The sequence below is a fragment of the Microtus ochrogaster genome, unplaced genomic scaffold (assembly GCF_000317375.1).
Source record: "Microtus ochrogaster isolate Prairie Vole_2 unplaced genomic scaffold, MicOch1.0 UNK70, whole genome shotgun sequence".
Lineage (NCBI taxonomy): Eukaryota > Metazoa > Chordata > Mammalia > Rodentia > Cricetidae > Microtus > Microtus ochrogaster.
Genome location: NW_004949168.1, coordinates 3,077 through 16,343, shown reverse-complemented (window position 1 = coordinate 16,343; position 13,267 = coordinate 3,077). Strand labels below are relative to the sequence as shown.

General features: G+C 42.6%; 1 protein-coding gene across 1 annotated transcript in view; it reads left to right on the top strand.

Moving 5' to 3' along the window:
* The window catches only part of Tmco1 (transmembrane and coiled-coil domains 1), a 22,505-nt gene extending 14,573 nt beyond the window's left edge, over positions 1–7,932 (top strand). Inside the window, exons 6-7 of the mRNA XM_005370080.2 lie at positions 635–779; positions 4,345–7,932. Coding sequence (XP_005370137.1) covers positions 635–779; positions 4,345–4,443 — 244 coding nt within the window. The 3' untranslated portion in view covers positions 4,444–7,932. The remainder of the gene's footprint in view (positions 1–634; positions 780–4,344) is intronic.
* Positions 7,933–13,267: the final 5,335 nt, after the last annotated feature.

The following is a 13,267-nucleotide window of genomic DNA, read 5'->3' as shown; positions in this document are numbered from 1 at the left end:
CTCACTTCCTCTTCCTCCCAGCGTCTGCTCCTCCCACCTATGTTCTAACCTATCAGGCCAAGCAGCTTCTTTATTTAATCAACCAATGACCTTCCTCCATCAAATTTTCATTAAAATTTGCATGTTCACATCTACCAGATGTCTTGATACTTGAAGATACTTATGGGTGTTTTGCCTGCATGTATGCACCTTGTGCAAACCTGATGTCTGCGGAGGTAAGACATCAGGAACTGGAACTGGAGTTATAGATAGGATTTTTCTGTGTTACCAGTCCTGGCTGTCCTGGAACTCACTCTGTAAACTAGGCTGGCCTTAAACTCACAGAGATCCACCTGCCTCTGCCTCCTGAGTACTGGAATTAAAGGTGTGTGCCACCATGCCTGGCTTAGTTCAATTTTTAATATAGCATATATTAATAGCTATAGTTGGCACGATAAAAGTCTGCTGGGTCCTCTATAATTTGGCAGGGTCTGTTCTTCACACCAGAAGCGTGGAGGACCACTTGTTTAGAGAGCACTGGTTAGCCTGGACCCTTTCCTGCATCACTGCATTTCAGTCTTTGTCAAAGTGTTCTAGCTGTGCCCAGATGGTTTTCTAAACATAACAGTTCTTTGCTTTTATTTTTCCATTTTAGATTTGATGGTAGAGTGGTAGCAAAGCTCCCCTTCACCCCTCTTTCTTACATCCAAGGATTGTCTCATCGAAACCTGCTGGGCGATGACACCACAGACTGCTCCTTCATCTTTTTGTACATTCTGTGTACTATGTCAATCCGACAAGTGAGTATTCATACCCTGCATTTATATGTATAGCTTTCCTTTCTGTCCGTGCTCAAGCTCGCTTTACTTCTGTAACGCTGGGAACGCTCATCTTTCAGTTGCTCGTTTTAGAATTCTAGTGTATTGTTTACAACTATATTAAATGCCTGAAAATCTAGATTACTGACTTTAGGGAAAGCAAAAGAAAGCTTCAGTGGCCAAGGCTGAGAGCAGCACAGAATATGGGGTGACTTGCTCTCACTGCTGCACCGAGTGTCAAGGTGAAGAACTCCGCCGTAGCATGACATCTTAGTCTACCCGCTCAGCATCTTGTTTCTCCAAGCAGTTTTCCCTTTCCATTTTTCTCCTTCGTTTCAGTAAACATGTCATTTAAAAGCCATCAGAGTTTTTAAACTGGTTTTTATTCTCAAAAATGACAAGGACTTTCGAGACCAGCCTGGTCTACAGAGCTAGTGCCAGGACAGGCTCCAAAGCCACAGAGAAACCCTGTCTCGAAAAACCAAAAAAATAAAATAAAATAAAATAAAAAAATGACAAGGACTCATTTAATTGACCCCTGTCCCTGCAGAATAACTGAGCAAAGATGCCTTGTATGTTTTGTCTAGAATTATATTGCTATGTTTGTTAGCTGGACAAGTGTGGTATCGTTATGTGTTCTCAAATGTCTTATTTCAAATTGTTTTTATTTCTCAGAATCCTTCGCCTAGTGCTAAATACATTGTAGGTGTCAAGGAAATAGTTGTCAGTTTTTGTTGTTTTTAATTTTATTTTTTGAGACAATCTTTTTTTTTTTTATTTTATTGAGAAAAGGAAAAAAAACAAGTTTCCACCTCCTCCCAGCCTCGCTTTTCACTCCCCTTCACCCAGTCCCCACGTCCCACTCCTCTCCCCCTCCCTCTCCAGTCCAATGGGCAGTCAGGGTTCCCTGCCCTGTGGTAAGTCCTAGGTCCTCCCTCCTCCGTCTATATTTAGGAAGGTGAACATCCAAACTGGCTAGGCTCCCTCAAAGCCAGCACATTAAGTAGGATCAAAACCCCGTGCCATTGTCCTTAGCTTCTCATCAGTCCTCATTGTTCGCCATGTTCAGAGAGACCAGTTATATCCCATGCTTTTCCCTTCACAGTCCAGCTGGCCTTGGTGAGACAATCTTATATATCCCAAGCTGGCGTTAAATGCCGAATCCTCCTAACTGTACTTCCCAAGTGCTGGGATTACAGGCATATGCCTTCACACCTGGCTTTTAATGCCCAAATTTTAAAAGCTGGGAATTGGTCAGGTATGGTGGCACATGCCTTTAATCCCAGCACTCAGGAGGCAGAGACAGGCAGAAGGAAGAAAGAAAGAAAAGAAAGTGAAAGAAAGAAGGGAAAGGGCTGGAAAAAAAAAAGATCATGTTTTTGCCATGTGGTGGTGGTGGTGGTGGTTTACACCTTTGGAAGCAGAGGCAGGCAAATCTCTGAGTTCAGGTCATCCAAACCTGGTCTACAGAGCAAGCTTAGCCAAGGCTACTTAAAGAGACCCTGTCTTGAAAAACAAAAACAGAAAAACCCTGGAAATTGGTAACATATTACTCTTTTGTGCAGTGGCAGTGTTTTTGTTTTTAATTTTTTTACACATATATGTGAAGTTAATTTGTTTTTTGTTTTTTGTTTTTTAAGACAGGTATCTCTGTGTAAGCTTTGGATCCTGTCCTAGAACTTGCTCTGTAGACCAGGCTGGCCTCGAACTCACCATGATCTGCCTGCCTCTGCTTCTTGAGTGCCTCTCGGATTAAAGGCGTGCAACACCACTGCCCTACTGTGAAGTTAATTATAAAAGTAATACAAATGCAGATTTTTCTTTCTCTAGCCTGACCTACTAATTATTGGTCTTTCTAACTCATTCTAAAATTTTCATTAAATATGAGTTATATTGTATGCTACATATATTTAAATGCTTTGTGATAAATACAGTTTAAAGGGGTCCTTTAAGTTGTATTTGTTACTTCATCATATTCTGACAAGGGATTAAAGGGAGTATGTACTTCTAAAGGAGCCTAAGTCTGGACATTTTCCCATTGTCTTAATTGCAACAGATAATGAAGGAGTAATGAAGGATAGGAAGTTGAGATGTGTAAAACTGTGTACACTGAATATCATTTGTTAAGCAGAATTTTAGCATAGTAAGGGTGGTGGAAGAGAACCCACTAGACTAAGAATCAATTGTAGGTTTAAATTATAACTTTTTTGAGATAGGTCTAATGTGGCTCAGGCTGGCCTTGAACTTTTGATCCCCTGGCCTTCACCTCCTGAGCACTGGAGTTACGGACATGTGCCACCACATCCACTTTACCTCTGCTCTCAATTTAGCTTTGTCGTTCTGGAGCATCCATATGCCTTTTCATAGTTTAGTTTCTTCAGATACCAAGTGAAGGAATTGAGAAGAGAAAGGAGATAATCCCTGAGGTTTTTCTTAAGAAATGCTGGGTCACTGTTGGCCTTTACTTCACCTTGGCTCACTCAGAAGCCCTCTCCATTCTTGTTAAAGCATATGCCAATTGATTTCCTAGTCAGCTGTCTGTTCAGGAGTGCTCTTTAGCACACCCACGCCTGTCTGCTCCAAGAGTCCATTGTTTTCCAAAACCTGTTTATCTGGTTTTGCTTGTTATTGTTGTTATGTAATTAAATTTAATGTTATATTAGCCAAAGAAATCAGAACATAAAATACTTGTTTTTTTTTTATAGGATCTTCTTCAGTACTTTTTACAAAACTGAATAGTTTTTTTTCTTAAAAAAAAAAACCTATTTGTTGCATTAGATAATGTTGACAGAAGTTTCTGTCCCACCAGCAGCTTCCAAATAAATACACTGAGGTTTATATTACTTATAAATGCTTGGCCAATAGCCCAGGCTTGTTACTAACTAGCTCTTACATTTTAAGTTAACCCATAGGTCTTATTTATGCTCAGCCACATGGTGGTACTTTTATTAACATCCCCTGCTCCCTCTGAGTTGGCCTGGCAACTCCTGACTCTGTCCTTTTTCCTCCCAGCATTTTCCTAGTTTGACTCCCCTGTCTAACCTTATTCTGTTCAGCTTTTGGTCAGTCAGCTATTTATTAAACCAATCGTAGTGACATATATTCACACAGTGTAAAGGACTGTTCCACAACAAGATACAATTAAGATAAAGAAAAAGATGGAAAGGATTTATAAATCTAAAAATTTGTCAGGCAGTGGTGACTCACGCCTTAAATCCTAGCTCTTGGGAGGCAGAGACAAGCAGATCTCTCTGAGTTTGAGGCCAGTCTAATCCTCAAAGCAAGTTCCAGGACAGCCAGGGCTGTTAAACAGAGAAACTCTGTCTTGAAAACAAACAAAAGGCCGCTTTTTTGGATTAGCAGACTCAGGTCCCGTCAAGTATGTACGGCTCTTACTTTTGTGATCTTCATTATTTAAAAATATGACATAGTCACCCAGTTGCAGGTAACAGGACTTTGAGTTTGTGTCATTCTCATTGCTGAGAAGGGTGTAAAGCACTTTTTATGGCTTTTATTAAAATCAATTATTAATGTGCTTGCTTTACAGAACATTCAGAAGATCCTTGGCCTTGCCCCTTCTCGAGCTGCCACCAAGCAGGCTGGTGGATTTCTTGGCCCCCCACCTCCTTCTGGAAAGTTTTCTTGAAAGAAAGCAGAATTCTTTATTTCCTGTCTACTTTCTAGACATTCCCATCAGACTGCCAAGGCACCTGGCCACATTCTAGTTTGAGTTATTTCTCAGCTGTTTGGATATGATCGGAATGAGAATGGCGTTTAACTAGTGGGTTAGTTCTCTCAGCCATGGATGACTCTAGTAAGTGGACGCATTGGTCAAATTTGAGTGATTTTTATGTAATCACAAAGATCATCTTTCTTCTATCACTTAAGTATTTCTGTGGGACAATGATCAAGCCTGTGTATGTGCCATGTACCATAGAAGCAGACTGTCTATGAACATTAGACAGCTAGGAGGAAAAACAGTTTGTATAACAACTTAATAGGAAGTTTTCGTTGTTTTTTAAAAAGCCAAATATGTCCCTTATGTTTGATTTGATAACAAGCCAAATTTTTAGCTGTTTCATTTAGAGAGATATTTGATTTTTTTTTGCAAAATAAAATATTTTCTTTAATCTAAACATAAGGGTAAGCATTGGCCCAGAAGAGCTAAAATAAAATTTTGTCATGTGTTCCTATACTAACCTTGTCTCATATGTTCAAAATATGGAATTGTCCTAGCGTACAATTTGAAAGTGTTCTAGTTTGCTTTCTGTTGCTTTGATTAAGATTGTGGTCAGAAGCAACTTAGGGGAGGAAAGGGTTTATTTCACCTTACACTGCCAGGTCACAGTTCATCCTTGAGTGAAGTAAAGGTTAGAATTCAAGCAGGATCCAAAGCAGAAGGCATGGAAAAACGCTGCTTACCAGCTCTCTCTCTGGCTTGCCTCAGCTAGCTTTTTTATACAGCCCTGGCCCACCCTGTCTAGAAGACTCTACAGTACAGAGGCCTGGACTGGGCCTCCTACATCACTCATCAGTGAAGACAGTCTCTCCCAGACATGGCTATAAGCCAGGCTGACCTGGGTGATTTCTTAAGTTTCCCCTTGCCAGGTGACTCTGGGTTATGTAAAGTTGACAATAAAAACTAGCACAAAAAGTAAGAGTAAAAAGGAAAGGGAGAACACCATGATTAGATAATCTGTGCTTATCTGGTGTGATTCTGCTTGACTTGAAAGAAACAGCTTCATGGGAGAGGGCTGGTTTCTCTTTACTGGAGACAATACTTGGAGTCTGATCTCAGAGCACTGCTCATGGAAACAGTTGTTTCTAGAGCTTTCTGTGAACATAATATTTGCTGTTTTAAAGCAGATTACATCATGAGCTCATACTGTCCAAGCTACAGCATCTATTTTACTTCTCTGGTTTGTATTTCCTTTATCAAACCATGTTTAGAATTACAGTTTTTAGTGCAGACCTGATGGAAGTGGAGTACCACACAATTGCCCTCTGGTTTATTCTCAGACACACCCAGAAGTCTCAACTGACTGCAAGCATTAGCCAGCAAGGCAACCGAAGCTTCTAGAATGTATTGATTTTGGTAGGGAGCAGTGCATCGCATTGGGAACTCCCAGTCAGATAACAGATTTCCAGTAATATTTCCGAGATTTTAACTTTCAGAGACTCTCTGTTTTAAGTGATTTGTTTAGCAGTGTTGGGAACAACACCTGGGCCTTGTGCACTGAGCGCTTCATCACTGAGCGGCATCCTGAGCTCCTGAGTTTGCGTTTGAAATTCATGTCACAACTGTACAGTGTTTGAATGGGTTTCTAGGTCACCAGCAAAATCCTAGAGATGGAGGTGGTTACACTCGTGTAATGAGTGTAACTGTTCTCAAGACTCTACCTGTGAGAAAGATGGTGCAGAAGGTTCCCCAAAACAATTTCAATTTTAAAACAGTGGTGGGGTCATCAAGAACACCCCTGAAGCGATACTTCTGGGGAGCACAGAAAATCTCGAGTGAGTGTGTGCTGTTGATGAGTACAGCCATGTCAGGGACGCCCCTGTCTCAGACGCATGTGGATGGCAAGACCTTCCCCCGCTTGAGTATGGAAACAGGCTGTGTTCAGAAAGTATCAACTGCAGCTTTCTCCTCTCTGATGACTTCAGTCTGAGTCCATTCCCCTACGGACCCCTCTCACCCCCCGCCACCACCACCACTAATACTAGCTAGAGATGAGTTAACCTGCCTCTTATATAACACACCGAGTTTCTAGACCGTTGGTGTCTCTATCACAGTGCACAGCCCACCTGATCTCAGATTTTTCTCTGCATGTCTGTCATTGACCATTTAGGGCAACCCCAAATGCCATGCTTGTCTTGGGAGATATTGCTACCTTATTCTTTTCCAATATTTGATGGCCCACAGACTCTGGGTAAAGAAATCACTATGAGGGGGATGTCACCAACACTTGCTCACTCATCTCCCAGTTCTCAACCTGGTACCCCGCTCTTCTTCCTTCTTTGGCAATGATTTTTATGTAGTCATATCTGATTGTCTTACTTCTCTGAGAACAGCCACTCCATGGCCCCTACTGTCCTTTAAGTCAGTTTAAACTGTTGCGCACACATCATCACCCCAAGGCAGATCTCAGTTCTCCCTCCTACACCTCTGTTCCCTGCTTCCTGAATCCCAGGCTTCAGTTATCAAAGCTGACTAAATAAATTCTTTATTTTTCTTGTGGGTTTTTTGTTTGTTTTGTTTGAGGCTTTCCTGTCTGTCTGCTCTGTCTGGTATGTTGTGTCTGATTTTCTCCTGCTGTCCTAGGAGTCACCATCTTGTGCAAGGTTTCTCTGACCTTGACATGGTTAGGTTAGACTTCCCTCCTTATGCTTCTGTTTAAGCTTCTCATAAAAGTCATTTGTTAAATGATGAACAATGACCTTTCTAACCCTCAGTCTCCTGATCTGAAAAATGGGGCTAATAACCTTGGGAAAGCTCTTTACAGTCTCTATGTATCTGAGTCTTTGGATAACCTGTCTGACGCTTGCCCACCTTGCTTTGAATGCTCTCCGTGTTCATGTTCTTTGGTTCCTACAGTGGTTTATTTAAGTTGGTTACATATTATGTGACTTAATGAAATACACAAGTGAGTATTTGCTTCTATGAAAACTAGGTTGAATGGTTTAGAGTGACCTAATAAACCAATTTCCTGTCCTGCCACCATTAGAGAACAGCATCCATCACCCTTTGCTACTTCATGGTCTTGGGCCTCAGCAGGGGCTACAATTTAACAGAATGTCAGTGAACTGGGGCATAACCCATCCACTGGAGTCCCCACCAAACACACCAGAGTCCTGCGGGACATGATCCTGGAGGCATGTGCCTTCATCCATAGGAATGCTGCTGCATGTACTCAAGGTATCTATGGACAAGCGTGTTCAAGCTCGTCAGGTAGAAGATGAGAAAGTAGAGCGACTGAGAAATGTGAGTGATGTGATGGTGGCCATGGGCTGTAGCCAAAGATTGATCCCATTGTCCCCTACAACCATTTACTATGCTGTACACATGCAAATCAAGTTGTTTCCTTGTAACTGACATAGCAAAGACTTAATAACAAAATAAATCAGGTTCTCTGTATGATTTGCTTTCTTAGGTGTTTCAGTTCTTATTACATTTTAATGAAATCAAAAACAGAAATCGGGTGATACCCTCAGCATGATTTATGTAGAAACAGTGAAAGTCCAATCAATAGACTAATAGATGAACAAAAGAATTGACCCTTCATCAACCAGCTGGAGGGGAAGGGAACCAGAGAGGATAACAATTGAGAGCAAAATATAGTGATGCAGTTATGCAAATGTCACGATGAACCCAATACTTAGTATGCTAACCTAGAAGTTACCTTTAAAAAGAGTGGATGCTGAGAAACCCTGTCTCGAAAAACCAAAAAAAAAAAAAAAAAAAAAAAAAAAAAGAGTGGATGCTGGGCTACCAGGGTGGCTCAGTGGGTAAGGTGGTTGTTGAGCCAGGCATAGCAGATTATGCTTGTAATTCCACTTATTTTTACCATATACTAAGTTCTAATGGCACTAGACAGGAAAAAGAAAAGCCTATCCTAACCAGGAAAGAGTTTTCTTTCTCTGTGGGCCTGAAGTATTGGAAGAATCAGGAGATGCATGTGGTGTGCCGATCTGCCCTCTCTTGTAGTCCTGCTCCTGAGAGACTGAGAGGGGAGGTCACATGAGTCAGACACAGCTTCTGGGACACCCATCACAATTTTTGTCATTTTGTTGTTAAATCTTGGGCACTGGAGAACACTGCTCACCTTAGTTGTGGTGGTGTTCTTTAAGGCTTTAAATGTGTTCATGGATAACTAGGTGAAAAAGGTCAAGCCAAAACAACCAATTTTCTAGAAAGGCAGCATTCAGAAGTGTGACTTCTGCCCTCAAAGATGCAACAGTCTACCTTCTGGCAGCCTCTGCCACTGTAGGCATCAAGGTATGACTGCATTCCTTCCTCTGTGGACCAACAGCGTGTGACACATCTGTGCAAGAATCTGCTTTGAAACCGTACAACTAGTAGGTGCTGTGAGAGAAGGACACGATCCAAAGTGACCGGAGTACTCAGACAAAAGTCAGACAAAGACGCCATCCATCGTGGTGCGCGGCACTGACTCAGTACCTCCTGACTTTTCCTAGGACTTCTGGATCACAGAGTCAATCACACCATCCCCTGAAGGGTTTAGGTGCAATTAGTGATAAAAGCAGACATACCTCCAAGAGGAGACTGGAGAAGAACCAAGCTGGGTCTCTCGGGAATTGTACATGAGATAACAATATGTCCATGCTAAGTCCAGACCACAGTTACTGTATCAAGCTGCTCCACAGCGCTCCCTGGAGTTGGACATATTTCACTAGGAATATGGTCTTCCTTTTTTTTTTAAATATTTATTTATTTATTATGGATACAATATTCTGTTTGCATATATGCCTGCTAGAAGAGGACACTAGACCTCATTACAGATGGTTGTGAGCTACCATGTGGTTGCTGGGAATTGAACTCAGGTCCTTTGGAAGAGCACGCAATGCTCTTAACCACTCAGCCATCTCTCCAGCCCTGGTCTTCCTTTTCTTTGATCTGCACTAGTGACTTGGTCCAATGATAAATATGTGAAACATTTTGGAGGAAACAAAACCAACCCAAGTTGGATATGGATTAGTTTCCTGCAGTCAATTGTTTTACCCAAGAACTAACTCCCGGAGACCTAGATTAGTCTGTTAGGTCCCTTTGTCCAGTAGATCTCATTGATAAAGTGCGAGACTGTGAGCGTGCGTATTCCATTCCTTTCAGGGCTTATTTACACTCAATGTTCATTCATAGATAGTTTAAGAGACACCATGTAAATAAAAAATCTTATCTTCTCCAACGATAAATAATAAAACCAATCCCTTGCTTATCTCAGTAGCACAAGAAAGATTAAAACACCTAGAAGACTTTAAATAATGATGACTACTGAACAAAGCTCACGGCTGCAGATTACCTCCTTAGCTACAGCTCAGTCCTCAAGTGATCTTGCACTGTGAGTATCACTTTCATAGAGTGATTTGTTTTCCACCCTTGTCAAAGCAGCTCAGCAACCATTAATAACACACAGTGTCCTGGGTGGGTGGGGGGAGATTAGCAGTAATGCTGGCAATACATTCTGCCATGGAGGTAGGTACACAGAGAAGGAAGCCACTGATACTGTTTGGGGAAGTCTTGAACTACTGTGTCAGTGAAAGTTAGTAGAACTTTACCTTCTTCAGGCAGTGGTGGTGCACACCTTTAATTCCAGCACTCAGGAGGCAAAGTCAGGTAGATCTCTGAGTTTGAGACCAGTCCGGTATACAGACAAGTTCCAGGATAGCTAGGAATACACAGAAAAACCCTGTCTCAACAAAATAAAAAGCTTTGCCTAGGAGGAGAAGGAGATTGGTGAGGGAGATAGAAGAGGGAAGAAGGTATATGGGTTTATCAATGTACAGTGATACACGTGTATGAAAATGCCATATAAAAACATTGTTTTATATGCTAACTAAACTGGTACAGCATAAAATGACAGCGAGGCACGGTGGCACAGCCTGTAATTTCAGCTCCTCAAAAGGCAAAGACAGGAGGAAGGAAGTTCAAGGCCTGCCTGGGCGACTTAGTGAGATCCTGAATCAAGAAGTAAAGATGGAAGAGTATTTGCCTATTTCTGCTGTCCCTGGCTGCCCGCCAATTCCTTTAGGGAACCATTAGACTTCTGCATTTCATGGCCAAAACCCGAGAGAACAACTCGAAAGAAGGAAGGCTCATTTGGACTCACAATTCCAGTCCACAGATACCAGCTTCTTTCTCAGCCTTGTTGAAGTATATATCATAGTAGAAGACTACAGAGGTGCAAAGTTACTCACATCGTGGTGGCCAGGAAGAGAGAGAAGGGCGAGATACCTCTTCTCAGGACATGCCTCCCACCACGACTCCACTCCCCACTTTCACCACCTCCCAATAACACCATCATATTATGACTTTATCAGGGAATCAATCCATCGATGAAGTAGGAGCTACCATGAGCCATTCATTGGCTAAAAGCCTGTCAGTTGGCAACTATGTTGCCAACACTTGACCCTGTGAGTTCATTTCATATTCAGACTATGGCAGGAAACTTTATCTCCCCTGCTTCAATGACCCCGGGCGGCTGTGATAGTTAATACTGACTGTCAACTTGACAGGGTCTAGAATGATGCAGAAGACAAGTCCCAGGGCGTGCCCGTGAGAGATGTCTAGTCTAGATTGGGTTGAGGTGGAGGACTCTAATCGCTGAACACAAAGGGAAAGATAACTAAGTGGGTTTTGTCCTTCCCTGTTCTTTGCTTCCTGGATGCAAGGGCAATGTGACCAGGAGCTTCAAACTCCTGCTGCCATGACTTCTCTGTCACAACAGACTACACCCTTGGACATTAAAACCTACATTAAGTTGCTTTTGCCAGGTATTTTATTGAAGCAACGGTTGGGTAACTAATACAAAAGTTATTAGTCATATTGTCTTTTCTTTTTTTTTTAAATTTATTTATTTATTAAGGATTTCTGCCTCCTCCCCGCCACCGCCTCCCATTTCCCTCCCCCTCCCCCGATCAAGTCCCTCTCCCTCATCAGCTTGAAGAGCAGTCAGGGTTCCCTGACCTGTGGGAAGTCCAAGGACCGCCCACCTCCATCCAGGTTTAGTAAATTGAGCATGCAAACTGCCTAGGCTCCCCCAAAGCCAGTATGTGCAGTAGGATCAGAAACCCATTGCCATTGTTCTTGAGTTCTCAGTAGTCCTCATTGTCTGCTCTGTAAGTCCGGTTTTATCCCATGCATTTTCAGACCCAGGCTAGCTGGTCTTGGTGAATTCCCGAAAGATCATCCCCATTGTCTCAGTGTGTGGGTGTACCCCTCGCGGTCCTGAGTCACATTGTCTTTTCTTCCAGAAAGGTGGCTATATAATCAGGGTACCAATCTTGGCCCAGTGACTGGGTTCTAGGATGGTAGGAAAAAGAATGAAGGTTCTTGCTGTTTTATCTGGGTGTGTGCATGTTACTAGGGACCAATTCCAGGTTCTTATACACATTAGACAGGTGCCACGCCTTTGTTCTATATTCCCAGACCTTTGATTTTATTTTTTTAAAGTTTTTAAAGATTTATTTATTATGTGTACAGTGTTCTGCCTGCATGTATGCCTGTGGGCCAGAAGAGGACACCAGATCTCATTACAGATGGTTGTAAGCTACCATGTGGTTGCTGGTTGCTGGCAATTGAACTCAGGACCTTTGGAAGAGCAGCCAGTGTTCTTAACTACTGAGCCATCTCTCCAGCTCCCAGACCTTTGATTTTATGAGTTAAAATGTTCTTTTCTTAGAAGGCGCTCCATCTTTACTACTCTTTGGCTGTTTACTAGGAAAGGTTAAACGTTTTAACACACACACGTGTACACACACACGTGTACACACACACGTGTACACACACACACACACACACACACACACACACACACACACACACACGTGCTAACCATCACAGGTGATGGACATTCACTAGCTTGGCTGTGATGATCCCATCGCTGTGTGTATCAGAACATCCCACACTAAGTCTTAGAAAAAAACCAATTTAAACAAAAATATTTATGTTATGTGTACAAGTATTTTGCCTGCATGTTTATCTGAGTTCCGCATGTGTGTATTGCCCGAGAAGGTAGAAGAGGCTGTCGGACCCCGTAACTGGAGTTATAGACAGCTGTGAGCCACCATGCAGGTGATGGGAATTGAACCTGGAGTAGCCAGTGAGTGTTTGTTAACAGCTGGGTCAACTCTCCAGCTCCCCAGAACAATTTAGAGCTACGGGTATAAAAGGGAGAAAGTCTACACCTCTGCAAACTCTCTCCATAAAGCTCCCTTCTTTCTGATACGGCTCAGTCTTGCCACCTTTACCTTTCTGGCCTCTTTCTTTTGCTGAACTTTTCTCTTTTTTTTTTTTCAGACTGCTCACTCTATTTCCTCCCTACATTGAGTTATCTGCAAATAGTTTTTTTCCCCTGTATTTTTTTCTGGCTCCTCAAAGCAGAAAAATAAACTGGCTCCAGGTTTCTCAAGTAGTTGGAACCCAAAGTCGGCTGAGGACGCTGAGGACATGTAGCATCGTGGATCCTAAAGCACCACCCAGTGGCTCTGGTGGGAACTACATGGCGTGGGTTCTCTCAGATCTTCGCAGACTCCCTCAGCAACCCCTCGGATGTGCTGAAGACCTAATCACCTGGAGTATTTGGTCTTTGCTATCCCTTTTCTGCCATAATTTCTGGTCTCTATAATATCCACACACTAGGCCGGGCGGTGGTGGCGCACGCCTGTAATCCCAGTACTCGGGAGGCAGAGGCAGGCGGATCTCTGTGAGTTCGAGACCAACCTGGTCTACAGAG